At 45.6% G+C, this 22474-nt stretch overlaps 1 protein-coding gene across 8 annotated transcripts in view; it reads left to right on the top strand.

Annotated features, from left to right (window-relative positions):
* Positions 1 to 637: 637 nt before the first annotated feature.
* EBF1 (EBF transcription factor 1) overlaps positions 638 to 22474 on the top strand; it is a 273326-nt gene continuing 251489 nt past the window's right edge. For 6 of the 8 annotated variants that reach the window (XM_027643601.1, XM_027643602.1, XM_027643594.1 and 3 more), the window contains exons 1-6: positions 638 to 1406; positions 2744 to 2900; positions 3213 to 3276; positions 3502 to 3557; positions 12592 to 12665; positions 19612 to 19680. In XM_027643601.1, coding sequence (XP_027499402.1) covers positions 1273 to 1406; positions 2744 to 2900; positions 3213 to 3276; positions 3502 to 3557; positions 12592 to 12665; positions 19612 to 19680 — 554 coding nt within the window. In that variant the 5' untranslated portion in view covers positions 638 to 1272. The remainder of the gene's footprint in view (positions 1407 to 2743; positions 2901 to 3212; positions 3277 to 3501; positions 3558 to 12591; positions 12666 to 19611; positions 19681 to 22474) is intronic. The other 2 variants (XM_027643598.1, XM_027643600.1) reach the window with 1 other exon arrangement.

Genomic DNA, 22474 nt, shown 5'->3' on the forward strand with positions numbered 1-22474 from the left:
GGCGGGCACGGGGCATCCCCAGCTTCGGGCAGTCGGGGTCGGCAGCCTGGCGCTGGCGGGGGATGCCCAGGGGAGCGGGGATGGCTCGACCACCCTCGCACTTCGCGGTGCCGCGTTCGGGCTGTGCCGGCGGTGCGGGCTGTGCGGGGGCGAGGAGCGCGGAGACCTCACGGAGAGAGCCGGCCCCGGGCGCTCGGGGAACGCGTCCCTCCGTGTCCCCCCCGGTGATCCCCGAGCCCCACCGCCGCCGAACAAAGGCGCGGCCGTGCCCGTGTCGGTCCCCCCGCCCCGGGGGGGTCCGGGGCAACTTCCCCGCGGGTCGGCTGGGCCGGCTGGGCGGGGCTATGCTAATGAGGGGGCGCGGCCCCGCCCCCGCCGCGGCGACTCGTGGGCACCCATTGGCGGCGGCGCGGCGGGGGCGGGGCGGTGACGCGATGCAAATGAGGGGGCGTGTCCGCAGCGGCACCGCCCCCCGCCCGCCGGGGCTGCGGGGCTCGTGTTCGGCGGCGGGGACAGTCAAAGTGGCTCCCATAGGGAGAGACGGCGAGTCCGCCCGGCGCTGCGGGAGAGGGAGGGGGCACGGGGAGCCCCAGGGTCTCCCTCCGGCCGTCCGTCCGCGCCGCCGCCGCCCCGGGTGCGCCCCTCTCGCTCCCTTTCCCGGCGTGCGCCCGGCTCCGGCAACTCGCTTCCTGCGCGGCTGGAGGAGGGAGGAGAGAGGAGAGGAGCGGAGAGCGCTTCGGCTGGGAGAGGAGAGAAGAAAGAGGGAGAAAAGAAAGAAAGAAAAGAGAGAGGGGAGAAGGGGGGGGGACTTGCCTCTCTTGTCACTGGAAAATGACACTTGATGTAGCAGAGCCTGCCGCAGCTCCCGTTCGTCCTATTGTTTCTTAAACTGCCATCTGAGATTTTTTTTTTTTCCTGCTGCCATCCGAGGGGTGTCTTCATACAAAAGGGACTTCAAGTACTCCTCCGGCTTGTGAGCGCTGCAACCAGCCCCCAGCACCCCGCCAGCCCCTCCAAGCACCCAAACAAACTGCACACGCAGCAAACAGCAGCAACAAAACCGGGCTCTGATTGCCTCTGGATTTTTTTTTTTTTTTTAATGTCCGTGCCTGTGATTGCTTTCTCCGACTTGCTTTGATTCCAGAGATCAGCTGCAGAGAGAGAAAAAGGAGAGAAATCAAAAAAACCCACATATAACAGTCCGCCTGGCGATTTTATCACTTTTTAAAATTTCGAGTAAAGAAGGAAGATTTGTGCTGTTGTTTCTGATTCATGTTTGGGATTCAGGAAAGCATCCAGCGGAGTGGGAGCAGCATGAAGGAAGAGCCCCTCGGCGCGGGGATGAACGCGGTGCGGACGTGGATGCAGGGAGCCGGCGTCCTGGACGCCAGCACGGCCGCTCAGAGGTAGGCAGGCTCCGCGCCCGCTCCGCTCCGCGCCCCGCTCCGCGCCCCGGGGCGCTCCCCGCCCGCAGCGCTGCTCCCTGCGGGCAGTACCTTCCCTCCCCCCGCGCCAACAAAAACCCTGCCCTGCAGCTCTGCTACCAGCAGTGAGTTTAGCGTAGATGTCGCCAGTTAAATATTTATCCCTATTGTCCCGCAGGAATGACTTTTTATTAAATAATGATAACAATAATAAAGGAAGCAGCGAGTTTCGCTAGGTACGGATAGGTGGGTTTCATCTCTCTGGCCCCTTGTGTTCACTCGGAGGAAGGAGTTTTCAAAACTATGTTTGCTGCTGATTTAGTCTTGAGATCTCCAAATGACACTTTCCTCCTCCGATAAGCAGCGAGTTGTGCACGGATGTATCCAAAATATATTTCTCTACCTCGCTTTCCTATCCTCGTCACAATCAGCAGCTCCTTTTCTTTTCCTCCGATAAGCAGGGAGTTTGCAAAGCTTTCTCCAGGAGAAATTTAATTTGAATCCCCTTAGTAAAACCACTGTCACTTATCTTAGATTTTTTAAAAAGAAGTCACTCCAAATCGGAGGTGGTTTTGGCGAAGCTGCACCCAGCCTCGCTTTCTCTCTTATTTCTCTTTCTTCCTATCCTCTTCCCCGCGAAAAAAAAAAGGCACGAATCAAACCCTGATGCCGGATCCGCAGCCTGAGCCCTGGAGCCGGCATCAACCGGCATCAGTTTAATGTTGACATCTCCCTGTGTCTCCCACCTCGCCCCGCACCCCTCCCTTTGGAGCCCTCTAAGGAAGGGAAAGTTTCTGCAGGGACAACCCTGAAATATTTCAAGTTGTCTCCTGGGCTCGGTGTTTACCCACCGCTCCGGCGCGGGAGGAAAGGCTCACAGGACTGAGGCTGCAAGATAAGGCACATGGGCGCTGGGGTGACAGCTCCGAGCCGAGTTTGAGAAGTGGCAGGACCGATGCTGCTCCGCGGGGCAACGCGCCGGCGGCGCTGAGCGCGGCTCCGCCGCCATGCAGGGCCGGCTGCGGGCGGGCACGGCCCCTGGGGAGGGCTGGTGGGTACCGGGGCCGGGGGGGCTGCTGGGGGCCTCGGGATCGCTTCAGGGCGGGATGAGGTCGGGGCTCCGCGAGGTTCGGAGCTTGAGCCTTTCCCCGCGCCCGGAGGGAAAAGCTCTGGGGCGACTCGAGGGAGGGGAAGATGCTAAGCCCCGGGGGAGGCCCAGCCTGGTCCCGGAGGGGGAAGGAGCGGGCCTGGGAGTCGGCTCGGGGGACGTGAGGCCGCGTCGTCGGGGCTGCTGCTAACTCGCATGTTTCTGGTCCCAGTGGAGTGGGTCTGGCCCGGGCTCACTTCGAGAAACAGCCGCCTTCCAACCTGAGGAAGTCCAACTTTTTCCACTTCGTCCTGGCTCTGTACGACCGGCAGGGGCAGCCCGTGGAGATCGAACGCACTGCCTTCGTGGGCTTCGTGGAGAAGGAGAAGGTGAGTAGCCTTGTGCCCCGCGGGGGCTTGGCCGCCTCTCCCGGGCCCTCCTCTCTGCTCCGCTCCCTCGGGGTCGCGGCGTCGGCTCGTCCCGGGAGCCACCGCCGCCTCCCGGGCGCCTCACTCTTCCCCTGTCCCAGAGGGCGGACGGGGAGGGGGTGTCCCCTGATCCCTCATTATGCCCAGGGCAGAAGAGAGGGCTGAAAGCTTCCCCGTCCAGCCCCGGGGGCACCCGGCCCGCGAATGATGGAGAAACTTCACTGATACTCTTTTCCTTTTCCCTCCGGCCTCCCGCGCTCCCTTTGACATCAGGAAGCCAACAGTGAAAAGACCAACAACGGGATCCACTACCGCCTGCAGCTGCTCTACAGCAATGGTAAGGGCTGGGAGCCCCCGGTGTCAGCCCCGTCGCCCCCCGCCGCCTCTGCGGCTTCTGAACCCACCAGAGGCCGGGGAGCCGCTGCTCGGGCTCCCCTCCGCTCCGCGCACCCCCACACTCGGTGCCGGGGCGCTGCGGGGACACGGGCGGCCCTGGCGGGTCCGAGCCCTCGGGCGAGCCCAGGCGAGCTGCCCCGCTTCTCACGCCTCTGCCTTGTTTCAGGGATCAGGACGGAGCAGGATTTCTACGTGCGACTCATCGACTCCATGACCAAGCAGGTGGGTGCTGCGGAACGCCCGCGGAGGAGGGAGGTGCCGGGGGGGGGGTGGCAGCCGTCGGGGCGGCCCCCGGGAGCGCGGCGGGGTGGCCTGCGGAGCCGAAACCCGCCCCGGCGGGGAAGGGAAGGGAAGGGACCGCCGCCTCCCGCGGGCACGGCCGCGCTCCCCGCTCTGCGGCGTCGGGGCTGCGGGGCGGCGCGGAGGGTCCCCGCGGGACCCCTGCCTGCCGCCGGGCTGGGGGAGAAAAACACAGGCGACCCTCCAGCCATCCCAGCCGGGGCTGGGGCTGGATTTGCCGCTTAATTAATAAGAATTAACCTCCGGCCTCCGCCAACCCCAGAGCGCCGCCGGCACAAGCCGCTGCCCCGGCGCGGGGCTCTGTCGGTCCGTCCGTTCTTTGCGCTGCCGCCGGGTCCGTGGGTTAAAGGAGGAGCGATTGTATCGTGACACGTTTGCATGTCGGAATAGTTCCCGAATCGCGGCGCGGGGAGCAGCGAGCTCGCTGCCGGACTCGGGAGGACAGCAGGGATTGTCAGTGGAATTAATCCTCATTTTACGCTTGCACTTCATTCTCCCAAACAGAGTAATAACGTGCGTGCATACCTGTAAAAAATACTTTTCTGTTTAAAACCAGTATTGTTACAAAGGCACTATCTGAACAAATCGATTCTTTCTCTCTCTTTTTTTATTATTTTTTTTTTTTTAATTGCTACTCTGGCTTTTTCTTCTGCTCCTGTCAGAATATGTTCCTCATAGAATACGTTTCTTTCAAATAGTTGGGATCGCTTTTAAGCCTTTTCATCCTTAAAATATGTTTCTTCCCCTCCTAATCTGTTTTACTTGTTAAAGAAAATTCTTAAATTTTATTTAAGAAAAACATTAAGGTTTTTTTTTTTGTACTGATAGGAAAAGTCAATCCCTGTGTGTTGTCTGTAGACACAAAACTCTTGGCTTGTATTTGGGTTTCTTTTCTATAGTAAAACATAAAAACATAAAGCTCTAAGGGCTGAGTTTGTTTTACAAAACTCTCTTTGATGGTCCCAAAACATCTCTTCCTGCTATTGAAGACTGTCTTTCAACAGAAAAAAAAAAAAAAAGAAAAAAAAAGAAAAAAGGAACTTGGACGAATTTTACTAGACAATCCACTGTGCATCTGAACTCTGTTACACTGTACACTTCCAAACAGAGCCCATTCCCTGTAGGAATTAAAACAACAGCAACATACCCTTCTTCATAAAAAAACCTTGGAAAGTGTTTGCTGTCATTCTTTGTTTTTCAGTCATAAATTGGTTAGTTTTAGTTAAGCAACAAAATCTTCCTGATAGATGAACTCTTTTCAGTCCTTTTGGAGCTTGTGTATTTCAGTGTAGACAGTGTGAGAGAGAGTATCAATAAATATTATCTTTAAAAAGCTTTCCTATGTTAGGGAAATGCAGAAGTCTCTGCTCGTAATCCTGTTGAAAACAGAGCCCTGGACTCATGGAGAGCAATGGATTCAAAATAATTTTCTTAACAAAGGCATCTTGCATATGAAGAGTTCATCCTAAGGCACTGTTTGACCTCTTGGTCTCTCATTATTATCAAGTCATCAGAGGGTCTTTGGAGAGAAAGGGGGAAAAAATCCTCGAGATACAGTTTATTTGTAAAACCTACCGTGTAGCTTTAAAGCACGCTCACAATGAAGAAGAAGGAAAAAAAAATATCTCTGATTTCAGGAAGTCTTAGAAAAACAAAGTTAGTGCAAATTACAGATTTTGGGGAAAGTGCGGAGGGTTTGAGAAGTGGGGATTTGAGAACAAAAGCTCTCTGAACTTAGAGTAGAAAACAGGGAGCGAAAGGCTGTTTTAGACACAAACATGTTTGCTTACGTATTAATTTCATGCATACAATTTCTTTAGGCATGACTATAATTGCTTATGAAAAATAGGGCATTGTCATGTCAAAACTGTGGCATGTGTCGCTTTGAATTTTTTTGGGGGCCGGACGCTAAATTCTCCTTCTTCTGTTTTAATTCTTTCTTTTTAAAAGTGAAATTATTGCAGAGATGGGATCGCGTCGGTTACTGAATGCTTATTAGGAAGTGAAGTACAACACATGACAGAAGCTCACCCAAATGTTGAATATATCATTTATATTTTATGACAGTGAATTATATAGAAGATTCTCAAGTAACTTTCAAATCATCAAACTGTAATTAAATATTGCAAAGACTGTCTGAAAATTCTTTAATTTTTAATGAAAGTTAAATATATATTGTCAGTCTACTTGAAGGTGTAGTATTTTAATGCACGACGCTCAGAACAAATTGGATAATGAAATGATTACTTTTAAATGAAACTGTTGCAGAAGCGTACACGTTTCAGCTGGCAAGTATCTTCTCAGTCCTCACACACACACATTCACGCACTCGATAATTGTGAATTCCCAGACTAAAATTACAGCTACTCTGAGGTTTCTGGTGGCAAATTAAAAATCCCACAGAAGCAAAGCTTGAATGAGCTAGGTTCCCCAGATCATACAGGAAAGTATCTGTGGCTTTTTTTATATTATTTTTTTTTTTAAATATGGACACGTCAGATTTATATGTATTCTCTTTGTCTCACAGTTACGAATTGCAAGGTTTTGTATGGTTGCAGATTAGTAAGTTAAGTAAGATAAAAGCAAATCAGACCTAGATTTCTGTACATAGGATTGCTGCTCAGAGATTTAATGTGAATGTCCCATCAGCAGCATGTATTCTACCAGCAGGTAGGCAGGGCTTGGCTGTGCTGAGGGCTGTGTATGTAACAAAGAGTAGATGTTCCTTCTCCTAAGTGTTCTTGATCTGTGTAAGTCAGGGATTTGTTCATGTGGCTCTGCCCAGCTAAGAAACTCAGAGCAGGAGTCCTGTCATGGGTGGAACAGAGGGATCCACACGTCCTGGTGCGTGTGTGTGTGTTCTCTGTCAGCTGTGGAGCGGGACGGGGAAGCGTGGCTGGAGAGTGGTGCTACTGAAGTAACCAAGAGTTTTGTTGTGAGCTGCATCCCAGGGCAGATCTGGGCTGTAGGATGAACTGTGCAGGCTCTACCCCAAAACATGAGCTTCAGCTGCTTGTGCACTCCTTGGGAATGTGGGCTGTGGGACTTCCAAACAGGAAACCCAGGCAGGATTGGTTCAAAGTGCATAATTTTGAGTTGTATTTGGGATGACGCGCTTGGCCTTTGGTGGTGGCCACGGAGAAGCGCTGGGTGAGACAGGAATTACTTGGCTTTCAGCGGTCTTAAAACGTGTCCCCAAAATTTAAAAACTGCAAATACTACGCACAAATCATTCATGTGGTGGGGAAGTTCTTTTTTTCAGTTCGAGTAACAACATTCATTGTCAAAACTGGCTTAATTAAATTTTCTTTTACGTTATATTGGCACCTCATTTTATGTCAGGATCACATTCCTAATGCGTTCAAAACCCTGTAGGATCCCAAACTTTATAGCTGTTGCTTTCCGTAAAGCAGCAGCTCCTCCCGCAGTAGGTCTGGCTCTAACAATGATGCATTTTGAAATTGCCTGCAAAATGTGAAATATGTTTGCTCTAATAAAACCGGAGTTTTTAGGCAAGTCTAAGGATTTTAATATATTTATGGAGAAGAGGTGCCTTCTATTTCTTTGGCTGTATTTTCATAAAGTTGAGATATTTCACTATTAGGAAAGATGGAGGAAATAAATCTGAAATACTTCTTCCCCACCCATTTTTCCTTCAGCCGTTCTCATCCATAAGATATAACGGATGCTAATATGGCTCAGGCATCTTAAGAATCATAAGTTTTGCTCGATTGCTATTGTCTATTTCTGAGAGTCCTCATGAGTCAAAAATCTTAAACTCTGTTTATATTTTGCTTTTTTTTTTCAGTACTATAACTCCGGATGCAAATAGTTTTTCTGTTGACTTCTCTGTCATTCTCTGATGTCTGCAGATATTTGATCAGCTCCTATTCTGTGCATGGCATGGCCCTTCTCTAGCAGCTACATGCATGGGAAAAAAAATGTTATCAATAAGTTCAGAGGAGCCTCAGCAGACTCAGAGAAATTTCACACAAACATAAAACAAAACCCAACCCCTGTGACAGGGAAAGTTTACATTGCACCAGATTTTAGCAGCTTTCTTGTGCCTTTGGTGAGATGTCAGAAATGCAGGTGATTTTAATTTTCTTGTACAGAGAGGAATGGAGAAGTTTGGAATTTGCATGCATGATCAGGACCTGTGTTTGGGAAAATGTAAACTCATCACAGTGGAAAATGTGTTGTTTGGAGTCTGAGGGTGAAAACAAAGCTGAGGATTTTGGAGAGACTGCCTGAGCCAGATGGCCTGGTGCATTCCCAGTCTGGCAGCCCAACTGCTCCCTCCTGTATAATATACAGCCATTTGTTCTGGGATATTTACGCTAGAGCTGTTTCCATGTGAATGTTTGAAAACCATTAAAAATGAACATATTAGGAGAGATAAATTTATTTAATTCGTGTGAATACGTCGATAAGCAGGCTGTGAATCAAAGGCAGAGAGAGACTGGATAAAATAATTAGATGCTTCTGAATTGTGCGTTGAGAGACAGAGCAAGAACTCCCTGTCCTCGCCCCGGGACCAGCACTCCGCTGCTTGTCTGGGATAAACCTCACTGGGATGAGTTGAAATTTTGCTGGGGGAAGGGGTAAAACCTCGGGTACCTAAGGGTTAAAGATTTGAAGCCAAATAAACGTAATTCACAGTATTTTCTGTGTAGATATATAGTGGATACAAGCCTAATCCTCCCTGGGTGAGACTCTGGCCCATCTGAAGTCAATTGCAAAGCGCCTATTGAATTCGGTGGGGCCAGGGTTTTATTTTCTCCCTGTGTGTACAGCCGTATATATGTCATTCCAAATCATTTTAGTTCTGTTTTGGAAAAGACCCTAATTTTAATGAGTTTTTCCTTCTCCTTTATTTCTGTAAAGGAGATACTTTGTTTTGTGAAGCAGCCGAGGAATTTGAAAGCAAGTGGGTTTAGATGCATGTTGGTGATTTCTCTCCTTCTCTTACTCTTTTAAAATCAAGGCCATGACATAACTGAGTAATATAATGACCATGATCTCATTCCTTCAAGATTGTTTTTCGTCCAGTTCTGAAAGCAGGATTGCTTGACTGGCAAACCGACACCACAAGATGATTCTGCCCTCAGTTGTACCAGCACAAATCTGGATTTAGTCAGGAATGGTTAAGGACAAAATCTGGCTCTATATTTTTCCAAATTATTCATCAACTCTTTTATTGCTTTATCCTGCTGTCTTTATTGGGGAAAAAGTGGATTATATGAGAACCGTAGTCTTGACTTTTATATTACTCTCCTTCCTTTTATCTTTAATTTTTTAAATTTTTTTTTTTATAGTGTGCTCTGTCGCTGAAAAGTTTAGGCAAATCGTTGGACGCACTTGACTGTGGTGCACCCAATTTAGGAATTTTTATTTGCTGGCAAGCAGCGAATTGCATTTAATTTAACTTTTTATGCAGCTTTTGTTTACGTGGAAGTGAGGAAATTTTATATTTTTGACACCAGTTTTTCGGGACCTGATTTTGAAATCTGCTTGTGCAGGAGTGATTGTTACACGCTGGGACTTCTTGTAGAAAGGTTACTTGGGTGAATAACTACTTGCAAAATGGAAGATGAATTTTGTGGGAAAATGTTTAAGTTGCTCAGGAGTAGAAAAGCTATTTTCAAATGCTTATGAAACAACAACAAGTTAAAACTACACAAAGTAAACAAAAAGAAAAAAACAAAGTCTATAATTTTGCATTTCCTCTGCTGGTGTTCTGTTGTGCAACCCTGATGTGTATTTGCAGGCTTATTTTTAGCTCTGCTGTGGTCTAAGTTTATGCACTGTAACTTTCACTTTATCTCTCATTAATGTGATCCCCATTTGACAAAATCACGACGATGCTGGTGTGACAGGGAATCCCGACACAATCATCCTGTTTTAAAGCCTGAACTTTAAAAAAATCGTAATTTAAAAAAAAAAAAAAAGATAGTTTTGTTAAGAGAAGTAGCTTTTCAAATCCGGGAGTTAAACATTTTTGCAACAGTAACGTAGTAGACCCTTCCTGTAAAAATACTTCTGGCAGCAATAACGATCTGAAACTTTAGCAGTTCCTGTTTCCCTTTTGAAACTAATTGTAGAATTAATGCTTCAGAGCGGCGCGGTTTGCGAGGCGGTCGAGTATCTGCCGTGCTCTGGGGCAGCCATTCATGGGAGTAAACAGTTGGTGCTTTACACACCCGCTCGCACAAGTGAATTGGGACACGGGAATGGGAGATGGGGACGAGCTGCTCAGAAATTAACTCAGCAAGTCCTCCCGCTTCCTAGAATTTCCTAGAAATACCTGCAGGAACAGTGTACGCGGGAGTAGCTGCGCTGAACGCGGAGAAAACAAAATGTGCACGGGTACAACTTCGATAATTGAATGCAAATAAAGTGAAAAGCAAATCCTTAATGTAGAGGAAGGTAGAAGAGTGTCATGCACGCAAAGAAGGGATCACTGATGCTAAACACAACAGACAAGGTGATTATGTACCATGGTGTTGACTCTGTCCGTTCATTATTGCTATTTAGTTGAGTTATTTAAGTGGGTACCTGGAGGTTAAGTAAGCACAGCAGCAGGAAGGGGAGAGGAGGAGAGAAGGGAGAGGAAAAAAGGAATGTAAATTTTGTGTTCTGGTTTGTAATTTCTAGTGCTTCCTTGGCCCACTGGCAACAAGACAACCCATACTGGGTAAATTTATTTTAAGATTTAAGAGTGTGAGAAGAACAAGGCACGTCCAGCAGCCCTCTCTCAGGCCCTGCTACCCCGTGCCACACTGTGATTGCCTGGAGGTGATAAGGAACTGGAGGTGCTTGTCCCCACTAAAGGCCTCGGGGGCAGATCTGCTCTTTCCCCCTTGCTCTGCATTCTCAGAGGCCAATTATTTTTTAAGTGTTGATGAAGTCCGAAAAGTGCCATCAGCTTCCTCCTTGCCTTGGCCTGTCCCACTACCAGGTGAAAACTGATTTGGGGTTTTCTGGAGTCTTTGCCATGTCCCCACTGATCAACCCCACCAGGTGTCAGCCAGTTACTTTGATTCTCTGGTTTTGGCTGGAAGATGCTTCTCCCATCTTCCCTTTTAATGCTGGAAATGAGGATCTTCTGAATTTGTTCCATCTCCTGCTATAACACAGGGATGACTGTAATGCCACTTTCCAAGGCTTCTTGCAAACTGTTTGTAGCTCTTTTGGGCACTGATAGGGAAGTGCCTCAAGGTGGGGTCCCAGTTGGGGTCAGGGGGTTGCTGGTATCTGTGCTGGGGGGACTTTCCATGTGTCCTCCTTACAGGAATGCTGGGTTCACAGGTGTTGTGCTTCACTGCTGGAAACGAGGGGGCAGAAATCAGGTGAAACTCTGTGCCAATTAGTGGCAATGACAGTGGAGGCTTCTGTTTTATCAGCAGTGAAACCCCAACCCCACTGGCTCTCAGGTTTTAGAGGAATGCAAAACTGAAACTAAAAAGTTAAAACTAGCAAAGGTAAGGTAACGCAGACCCATTCCTGATACTGTTTATGGAATTAATAAATAATTTTATAATGCATAATATTAATACTGTATGTTACTATTTAAATGGTATTGAAAGTCAGCTCATACTTCTTCAGATTTGTATGTCTTGAGATTTTTGCCCCCTCTGGAGGTACAACACCTCTTTCCTTTAGTAGGTTATATTTGTAAGGACTGGGCAACAGTTCATATGATCCTAATTCATCCTGTATTAAGGTAACTTATTTTTCTGTCAGTATTTTCCACACTTCAATTTCAGAGTGGTCTCATTCCTTAGAATTTATTTCATCCATGTAGCACACTCATTAAATTTCAATATCTATTTTATCATTAGCTTTAGGGATACCCATAACAGAGGTCATTTTACCTGCAAATTTTTTTTTCCCTGAGTTTCATCTTTTAAAGTCTGTGTTTTCAAGGCTGAAAAGGTCACATCAAGCTCAAGGGTAGCACCGATGCTCACATGCAGGAGTGGTGGTCATCCCTCCAAGGCTGGGACTCTGATCCCAGCTCTGGAGTGGCACCCTAAAAGATTTAGGAACCTCAGTGCCGTCTAAAGATGCTGTTGCAAAGGAAGCTTCTTTTCACTCTTGTTTTACTGCTGGGGGTCTCGTGCCTGGGACCAAGGGTGGTTGGAAAACATAACTCTGTTGGGATGAGATGGCAACCCTGTCCCGCAGGGGCTGTGAGCACTAACCTAGTTAGTGTGCAACACCGATCCCTCATCGCTGGTTCTGCTGGTGGGAGCAAAAGTAGACTCTTCTTGAAATGTGAATACATTGTCTTTCCACAGTTTTAGCTTAAAGGATTTTCCTTGTCTCGGAGTCAAATTTCTGAAGTCTGTTGATCCTCTGTTTGTTTTGGTCTCCTCTGCTCTGGTAGGGCCTGCTCCTCACTTATTTATATCCCTGTAACTCCAGAGGTGCTCTCTGGAAAGTGGTGGATCATGAGGTTCAAGGGAAGAATCAGGCCCAGGCGTTTTCTCAGGAGCCAACAGGAAAATGCCTGGGCTGTGCAGCTTTTGTAATTAAAAATGCATGAGCTCTCTCTTTTTTTGTCCCTTTTTTTTTTTTTTAATGAATAGGACCCAAAGTATACCAAGCCTTGCTGAGTTTTTTTCCCCTTTTTTTTTTTCTTTCCCTTTTAATGCTATTAGGTTTATATTTTATTCTGAATTGAAAAGAAAATCATGGTTGTCTTGACTACTGAAAAAACCCATCCTACACACTGCTCAAGAGATGTGCAACAGAGAGGAGGGAATTTAGCTGTACTCAGCTTGTGTTTTTTCCAGCTGCAAGTCTTGGAGCAGGTTCTGTGGAGACACCGTGGTCTCTTTAGCCCGTGCCGTGGTTTGAAGCTCCAGCTATGCCTTCGCTTACTGTGATGCATTTTTATTTTCTCCAAACTCAACCTGATGCACAACTGAAAATTGTGTTTTGTTTCTAGGCGATAGTATATGAAGGCCAAGACAAGAACCCAGAAATGTGCCGAGTTCTGCTCACTCATGAAATAATGTGCAGGTAAGAACTACCCCGCTTCCACTTAATTAGTGATGAGAAGATGAATCTGTCTCTCAAAATCTAGGTTGAACCTGCAGCTATTTTCGGACTTAAATTTATCTTTCTTGCATTAAACAATCCCAAAATAACACAGTTCAGTGTGTGTAATTAGCAGCAAGGTCTCAGTCGTCACACTAGTTTTCAATTATTTATAAAGAGTTATTCTTAACAGAACGCTGCTGGTTTTCATTTAGACACTGTAGCTTGCAAAAGGTCTCTTCACCAAAATTAACAGTCTATTACAGTCTTCTAGCAATGAATGTCTCTGCCCCCAATTCCCAACAAAAACTCCTCAGTAAAATGACAAAATAGGGGTTTTTTTGTGTGTGTGTGTGTTTTTCTTTTTTCTGGATGCACATTAAGGCATGAGGTCAGGAGGCTTTTTTGTCCTGGTTGCTGCTCACTTGAGGTCCTTGCTCGGATGGAGTGGAGCAGGTGATGCTCCTCCATGCAAAAGCTTTCTTCATCTTGATTTTCTTTAAACTTCCCCATGCAGATTGGCTCTGCCCTGTGCTCTCTTGTCCTGCCTGGGGTTAGTGACTTAAAGTCAGGGCAGTCAAATATCTTCTCCCCCAGACTTCTGCAGCTGCTTCCTTCTCTGTTCTGGCTGATTGAAATAGGTGAAGCCTCTTCTACTTCCTTTTTACCACAGAGAAAACAGCATCTTCCCCCAGACCCCTCTGACACCTTGGAGAGCTTGACCTCTCAGTCTCAATAAAGTTAGTGGGTGTTTTTTGCATGTCTGAAAAAATCATTTGTTACATGTTGTTCGATGGCAGAAAATAATTCCCTGGTGGAAGACGAGGCATTCTTGCATAAGCTCATTGTTACAATCAGTTGTTTTAAGACTGTAAAAATGCCATTGCATGCGTTGTAACTTTTGCAAAACACATTTACTAAAAAAGAGTAACTTGAGGGTAAAAACTAGTACCCACTTCTAAGAGAATAAACTTGGATGAGGGTTTCCTTGCAGGGGAGAGTCTTTGGCAAAATATTCAGATGGAAATTTCTCTGATGGCTGATTCTTTTTTTTAATTATTATTTTGGGGTGTTTTTTCATTCTTGGGATCTGCAAGATTTCATCCTCCATGACATCTCCTCCTGATAAAACCTTGCTGGAGATGGCACCCTGTGATGCCAACAGGGAAGGAGCTTCTCTTCTTGCTCTGCCAGCCTGGGCGAAACCCTGCACAGCCTCCCCAAAATTTTTCCTTGCAGGATTTTGGGGGATTTTAGCTTTCATGTTGCGTTTTTCTAGGCTGCTTCATTCAGCAGGTTTGGCTTCTTTCAGGAAGCCAAAGACAACCCATTAGAGCTCCAGAACAGTCCCAGCAGATGGGTGTCTTCAAGAGGTGCCTCAGCTTCTGCTGCTGTTCAGAGCTGCAGTGTTGCTTTGCTGAAGAGTCCTGGCCAGTTCTCCTTTTCCAAATGGAAACCCAGTCATGTTGACAACTTGTAATTGCCCTAAAATTCATTGGCCCAATTAGCACCACTTTGACTCTGGATACCTAGCTAGGAACAATTCATGGAAATATTAAAGGAGGCCCCTGACTTGATAAGGCTGAAGTGCCTTTTGCTTTTCTCCTGTACCAAACCAGTAAGACGTGGACACTGGGCACGTGAGTAAAATTAAGCACATGCTTAAGTGCCTGCAGTGTCAGGGTCTGAATGTTGTTAGTCCTGGGTGATGTACCTTCCTGATCCTTAACCAGCAAAGTTTGGAGGTAGGAATTACTCACTGAGCCAGAATAACCTACTTTGATGCATTAATTTTCTCACAAATACTTTAGAAACATAAAGTGGATGAAGTAAATCAAAACTTTATATAGTGGGCTGAGTTTTAAGTAGAAGACCAAATACCTGCATTACAGATTTACAGCCGTTCAATATATTTTGACTGAAACAAAATTATTTCTGTTCTGGGAACATGGAAAGACGTGCAGTCATTCCCTTTATTAAAGCACTTTGCTCTTTCTTTGTTCTTAAAAATCACTGGATCAGAGGCTTTATTCTTCTCCTTCTATTTATTTAGTGCTAGTCTTAGCTTTGTGTTTCATAACTGTAAGGTGAAGGAGTAGAAAAAATAACCCTGACCATAGTAGGCAAATGTTGTGTACCTGATGGGGTGGGGGAGACATATTCAAATTTCTTATAGCTCATATTAGATATTACCCATTTCCTTTGCTGCCTATATGTGTGTAAGAGGGTGCTGTTTGTTTACCAGGCCGCTTGACCCTATTGCACAAATCTGTCATCTATTGTGCTGCTAACACGCTTTTAAATTGCAAATCTGATGCTCTTTAGGGGTCTAGAATGGAAAAAAACCCTCTCTCTCCACACCATTCTGTTTCTCTTGATTTCTTGCCTGTTGTAAGTGGAAGTTGGGATGTGCTGAATTTGCACCAGGGGTGCAAATGCAGCCTCAATTATAAGCATAAAATTAGAGTCTGTTCCCCATTAATCAGCCCAGCTAATTGCTATGCACTACCATTAGCCATATGGTGTGAAAGACAGCTTGCTCTCCCTAAGATGAAATTTCTTCATTTCAGACATGAAATAGTGAGGGCTCTGTATTTTAAAATAGCTTGTTTTAGATATTTAATTTCTAAACAACTTTCAGCAGTGCTTTCTATCAAGGCTAACTGCACAATAAAACTTTGCATTTATGTGACAAAGCTGGGTATTTATAGTGTACTACAGCTACGGTACAGAGGAGACAAAGAATTCAAATGTATAGGAGAGTCCTGGCTGTGGTATGAAAGTGGAGCTGAGGTTTGCTTCAGGTAGCTGTTTATTTCAAAGGATTTCATTGTGTTTTGTCAAATATAAAAATCTACACTGTTGGCTAAATGTTAATAGCTGGGGAGAATTCACAGCCTCAGTGGAATTTATTAGTATTGTAGGCAGCATGGGGAGGGACATCTATAGTTAATATTGCCTCAACAATTTCCATTATGAAACCTTCAGTGGCTTACAGCTTTGCCAAACTTAAACTGTTCTGGCTGAAATATCCTTTGCAGGGTGTCAGCCTCAGGCTGACTTTCTTTGGAAAGTTTTAGCTAAGATGGTTCAGTGATTTCTGAGAATGAGGTTGGAGTAAAATATGGGTTTTGTCTGTTTAAAATAAGATCCTACAGCTATTTTGTCAAGAGGGTCCTGTACCTCCACGCTTCAGGGTGAGGAGCCCGTTTGGGGCAGGGGTTGTCCTGAGCGCATCATCTGCGGGAGGAAACACACCTCGCTGGGGACCTTCTGCAAAATCTCCCACATGGACTCGCTGACGACTTGTTAGAGCCTGGCAGCTGAGGATCGGAAAGTCGCCTTTGCTTTGCTGGCCACGTGCCACGGCCCCGTAATTTCTCATTGTTCATTGTCCCCGCGGAAAGGCCGAGCGCAGACACACAAAGCAGGGCTCCTCGCGCGGGGATGCTCCGGCCACCACCCCAGGGTGGGGATGGGAGCAGTTGGGGGTGGCAGATATGGGGGTGAAGAGACCATCTCCTGTGTGCCTGCAGTGGGGCCAGGCAGTGCAGGTAGAGATCTTCCAGCACAAGGAAGAGGAAGCTATGCAGAGATAAGGCAGGAGGGCAGCAGGTCCCAAGAGGGTTGGGGTGAGGACAAAGGCAGCAGTGGAAGCTGGGGATAGTGGTGGCCAGGGGAAAGAGAGGCCTCAAGGAGCAGGATGGGGATGGTGTGGGGCTTGGGCATGAGCTGTGAGGATGGCAATAACAGGGAGGTAGACCTGGGTTGCAGGAGCTGGAGGAAGTTGTGATGAGAGGCTGTATCACTACCAAGGACTACTTGTTTTAAAAACAAGTAGACCCCAAAACAAATCAATTTTCGTAGGCTTTTTCTGCGGGCCAGTGTGGCATTTTGTGTGAGCTGTGGCTCCTTGACCCATCTGGGGAGAGGTGTCATGGAAGAGTAGCAAAGACAAGCCCTCGTTCTCCTGGCTGCAAAGAGGTGACATTCTCTGCTCTTTCACAGAGCCTTACTGGGAGCTGGACGATTTCTGGGTGGTTTGGAGAAGCTCCTGGTAATTTTAAAATTCTTTCAGGCAAAGGAGAAAGGGTGCTGAATATTTAGGAACTTGTTTCCAAGTGTTAAGTAGGCACTAAAAGCCAAAGCTTTTGAGGCAAATTGAATTAAAAGCACTTTTAAACAGGTCTGAAACTCAGGGTTTGCACGTTTTAATTCTCTGCATAGAAAAGCTAGAGTGAAGAGGCCTTGAGTTCTGCTTTTGGGGGAGCAAAAATGCAACAGACAAACTCAGGTTTAACCTGCAATTATCCAGAACATGAAGGAACATTTGGGGCCTCCTTTCATGCCAGAGAGCCACCAGATGATGGGATGTGCCAGCCGTGCAGCCCTCCCACATCACCCTCAAATGGTGATCAAGGGATCTCCGGATACCACTGGGGCTATTGGGGTGCACATTTGGGAAGCCCTACCTAAATCAGGGGGCCACTTGCTGAGCAATGAAGTGTTTCCCCCACTCTCAAAGCTGGGGTTGTCACCAGTGGTCAGTGCCTGACTCCATCCTGCTTGTGGCAGGAGCTGACATCGAGGCATTCCCCTCCCTGGGCCCCATGGCCACCTCTCCTGCTGGGTTAATGCCCCAGGAAGGTGCCAACCTCTGAGCCTGGTGGTGCTTGGATGGTGGTATCTGCCCATCTCGTGCTGGGAGCCTGGGAACCTTTGCTTGCCTGAGTTAAGTGTGGCAATTTCTATCCCTCCAGTCTGCTGGGAGAATGTCAGGACTAGCCCTGATTCGCTTCAGTCACAAGAACTGCATTGTCTTAACTTGTGCCAACTCTGTTTCTAATTACATTTTGATCATTTAAAAATGATTAGCAGTTTTTATTGCCTTGTTTGTGGGTAAATTTTCTCACCCCACACATTCTAGCTGCGCTCCAATGGCAAGTCCTTTTATAGGCAAAAAAGCCCCCAAACGTCCACATGACTATTTACCTACAGCATATTTTATTCCTTCCTAAATTTTAATACTTTCAGAGTGCCAAGGCTGTTGCATTTTCTGGTGGATCAATTGTGGTATTGTGCTGTAAAATTAAGCAGTTTTTTTTGGCAATGCCAAACAATGTAACTTCCACCGAAATGAAGATACCGCACATGTGTTAACTGTGAAAAGTTTCAGCCCTGAATAGTTGCCTTGAAGCTTTTTGTGGTGCAAAGAATTATGTATTTTCCTCTCTTTGAAAACAAAATTATTATTTTTTTTTAAACCATGTTTAAACAGGCTGTTTTTGTAAAAGGCCCCTTTTTTGTTATCTTTAGTGTGGTTAGTTGCTTTATTGCTAATCTTGGTGGGTAACTGTATATTATTCACTCTATTGTTCAGCAACACAAGAGAACCTTTGTCATACTCCCAATAGGGCTATTTATATAGTGTGGCATTTCTGAGGGCTTCTTCCTGCCCTGATGTTCTTCCACCTTCTGGGGAAAGGAAAATAGTTCATCTAAGAGGGAGAGTGAGCAGTGGTTGCTCCTGACAGCTGCTGAAATACGGGCGATGTGCGGGTCCCTGGGATGCCATTGGGAACAAGCCTGGTGGTTTCCAAAGATTTGGTTGTGTGTGGTTGAGGTTTACCAGAAAGTTTATTGAACAGAGAGATGTGCTCAGGTCTGGCCAGGGAGAGCAGCCGGGGTGGTCCTCGCTGCCTATCCCTTGGTGCCACCATGGGATGGGGTCCCTGCAGCTCTCACCCTACAGAAGCTGCCCAGGCTTCATCCAGCAGGTTCTTGGGGACCAAGAAGTGCTTGGGAAGGTCAGGAGCTTCTTTATTTTTTATTTTTTTAGTTCTTTGAAGCCTTGACTTCAGTGAGGGATTTTCTGTTAAGGGACAGCACAAACAGGAGCTTTCCTTGCAAGATGGGTGTTTTCTCCCTGGAGCGGGTGGGTGGGTGAAAGCTGAAGGCTTTGTTCAACTTTTTAGCTGGGACTTGGTCTTGTGGGTAAAGATGGGACTTCCTCTGGTGGGGAGAGCAGGACAGCCCTCAGCCAGAGCCCTACATGCACCAGGAGGGATTCCCACCCTGAGCATAAACATGTATGCTGCCTATGAACTTACCTGCAATGTATTTATGGCTCCTTACAGACAATAACCCCTGACAAGGAATCATCACAAACAACAATTTAACTTCTCTTAGGAAACAATGAGCCACCTTAGTTCAAAAGAATCCCAGCCTTGAGGTCAGCCATGGAGCAGCGCTTTGGGAGACGGAGCTTATATTTCACATGCCTGCTTTGTCTCTGACCTGATGCAGGGCACCAGCCGCCGGAGCAGTGCTCTCCATGGCATTAGTGATCATTAACATGCTCAGAAAACTTGGGGAAACAGGCACGCTCGAGCATAAAAAGCTGCTGCTGACGGCGCTTGCATTTTAGCTCCCCCATTAACACCAGTGTTTCTTAGAGGGAGAATAATTGTGCTTTTGCAGTTCGGGGTGTGTGTGGGGGTTTCCCAGTAGCTGAGAGCTGTGTAGAAGCAGGAATATCTTGTGGATGTGTAACATAAGCGTTAAGCAAATGTAAAAACCAGGCTCAGCAGGGAAAAATCTGCTTTATTTTGTGTGCCAGCATATGCGGGACAACTGTTAAACCCTATGGAAAAGAGGCTGCGAACAGGCAGGTCTCCCTGTTTTGGGCGATCCTTGAATTATTATTTGTGAAGGGGGCAAAACCCCTCTCTTTTTATATTTTCCGTTGCTAACCAGCTGTGCAAGAAGTTAAACATAGTAATTAACCCATATGTGACCCACTACATTTGACTGATTTCCAGGCAGGGCCGGCACGGTAACTCTACCCGGCAATTTGAACCTACCATGTTCGTAATGATGATTTTACAGTGTAATGGTCGCACTAAATCCTTTCGCTTTTGCTCTGTAGCCGCTGTTGTGACAAGAAAAGCTGTGGCAACAGAAATGAGACTCCATCAGATCCAGTGATAATTGACAGGTAAGGACTGCTATTGTTTCCTTCCATTTTTTTTTTCTCCCTCTCCTCATTATAATGAAACACCTGCCCTGTGTTGCTAATGGGGAAGAATTAGGAGTATATACGGATGAAATTTTGTTTTTGATACCGAATTAGTTGTGCTTTGCAATTGGGATTGCCTTGGAAGGACCATATGCAGGATAATGTAGGGATAACGGAGCACCCTGCTCTGTGGAGGGCTCCAGCTCTTGTAGCTGATTCATGTGTATAAAGAGGAGATTTTTCTTTCTGACTTTCTGTGACTCAATTCACATGCTATGCCAGGGAAGCTTCAGGAATAAAATAATAATAGTTTGTGATTTATGAAATGTGGTTGGATGCTTATAAATATTTAACTTTTATTTGAAAAATGTTTGAATCATTATCACTTAGCTACTGTAGTTCTGTTGGATGCAATCCATCTACATTTTAAGGCTTTTATTTATGCATAAAAACAGTTAAGAAAATAGATCTGCAATGTAAGGTTTTTTTCCCTCCTCTTATTTTCTTTGGTTGGAATACTGTTTTGACTGTATTGTCAGTTGATTAATTCATTTTTGCCTGTCTTAATTATTGTGTTTTTAAACAGATCCATATTGCTAATCTGACATCACTGAGTAAATCATTGTAGTACAATAATGTCTATTTCAGTTGATCTGAGCCACGTGTAGTTTCTGTGCTTGCAAATTATGCAAAATGGTAGCCAAAGAGCCATTTTTACCTTTTAATTGTCCAAATGTGTTGTACAAAGCCGTGTGTGATAACCAGGTTATTATGCAGTATTACTCTAGAGGAGTTAAATGGCCATGAAGCACTGAAAGTGTCTGTCATCAGCTGGGGAGAGGAACACCCTTGAGCCGATCTGTGAATAGAGGGACCCTGAAGGGAACTACCTAAACATACAGGGGTGAGAGCACAGAGCAGGGGGCTTCTCCTTGCATTCTTGTCTCAGTTATGTTTGCTATAGTAAATTTAAAATATCTTCCATGCCCATGCATCCATTTTATGAAAGAAAGTGAGGGGGGTTTGATGTGTTGGGTGCCCCCCATGGAGAGCGGTCCAGGGGCATCGCAGAGCCTTGTGCTCATCCCAGCTCCCAGTCTTACAGCTCTTGGTTGAATGTGGTAAGAAAGTGCATATATTGGAAGCTTATAGCAGATGTTTTGATTAGCTGTAAAAAGTAATCCCGAGAATGTTTAAATCTCAGAAGATATCTCTATTTATTTTAACTGGGCATATTTTCATCTCCTCTGAGCGTTAGGTAATACCAGGGAAAGTGTGTGGGGGGAAAACCCCCCAGTGAAATCTATATAGAGCTGTGTTTTATAAGTGTGCTGCAGAGTTGAACACTATAAACATGGTGTTAGAGTGGCATTTTGAATGACATGAAAGCTACAAAATTCACATGAATTTTTCATTGTACTGGAAAGTGAGATGTTAAGATGCTAATGGCAGGTTTACAGAAATATTTTGTTTAACTATCTAGTATGCAAAACTGCTAGTTGCAAATCATTTTAAATTTTGAAAGCCAGGGATGCTTTCTGTTACATGTTTCCTGCAAAATGAAGAAAACAGGTACAGGAAAAAAACAGCTTTAGCTTTCTAGCAGTGATCCATTTCTCAGTCTTTACATAAATTGATGCAATAGGTGCCAATTTTGAAGTTTCTTTTTAAAATGCAAGCTAAACATAATTTAAAGCTGATAATACAAACCCTACCTCACCACCCGCACTGAACCGTGCTTGGCTTGTGAACAGGTTAAGCTTTTAAGTTCTTCACTTGGTTTTTAAATTGTGACTTTGATACAGAAGGTTGATACGACTGTGGTTTGAATAACACTTGATTTTGACCTGTTCCTGTGGGTTGCAATGGTATAAGAAATTTGACTCAGCAGTGCTGTAATTAGCCCTCCCCGTGTTTTTGAAACAGGATTGTGTTACCTGGATTGCATTAGTGTGGCTTCTATTGTTGCCGCTTCGCATCTGTCCCAGTAGGGTACTTAAAACCTTTTCTTGGCCAGGGCTAGTTCAAACAATTTAGGCCAAGTAAGTATGTGCTTTATACAGTTAGTGGCTTTAGTGATGTTTCTTGTGACATTTATCCTATTCATTTTTTTTCTCCCCTTTGGTTTGGAAAGGATGAAGTGATCTATGTGGAGCCTTTTTAACCTTAAAACGAGTCCTTTAAAATTGTTCTATGATTAAAATGCCTGCACAAGTCAGACCATGTGTTCGGTTGTACTCCATTGTCACTTCTCCATGCACACAATTTTTAACTATTATGTCAATTGATATGCAAAACCATATTTAGATATTTTTATTTGCATTGAGCTTAGAGAATTCATTTACCATTTGGGCTAAAGCACTCCCACATGCCTTATGCTCCGATAAAGTCCTTGCCTATGGATTTAATCTAACTCTTGCCTCAAATCCTGCGAATCCACAGACTCTGACCTAACATAGAATTTGACATAGAATCTATCCATGGGATTTTTGACTTATGTACTTACATGGAAATGCTATCCTCTTCTGACAAGTTGGAATACTATTTTGGATTGATTAATTCTCTTTGATGAGGTTAGAGAGACTTGGGATAGGGAGGGCTCTGGCTTTGTGGTGGTTTGGTGAACTTGGAGAAGAGGCTGTTTGGCAACTTCAAAGTTACATGTGTTGTATTCTTTTTCAAACACTGGATGTACATGAAAAGTGAATCATGTATTTCTATTTAATCAAAATGTAGGATTTAAAAAAAAAAGTATGTAGCTGTGTTTGAAGCA

Source organism: Corapipo altera, unplaced genomic scaffold (genome assembly GCF_003945725.1).
Source record: "Corapipo altera isolate COAL_440 unplaced genomic scaffold, ASM394572v1 75, whole genome shotgun sequence".
Lineage (NCBI taxonomy): Eukaryota > Metazoa > Chordata > Aves > Passeriformes > Pipridae > Corapipo > Corapipo altera.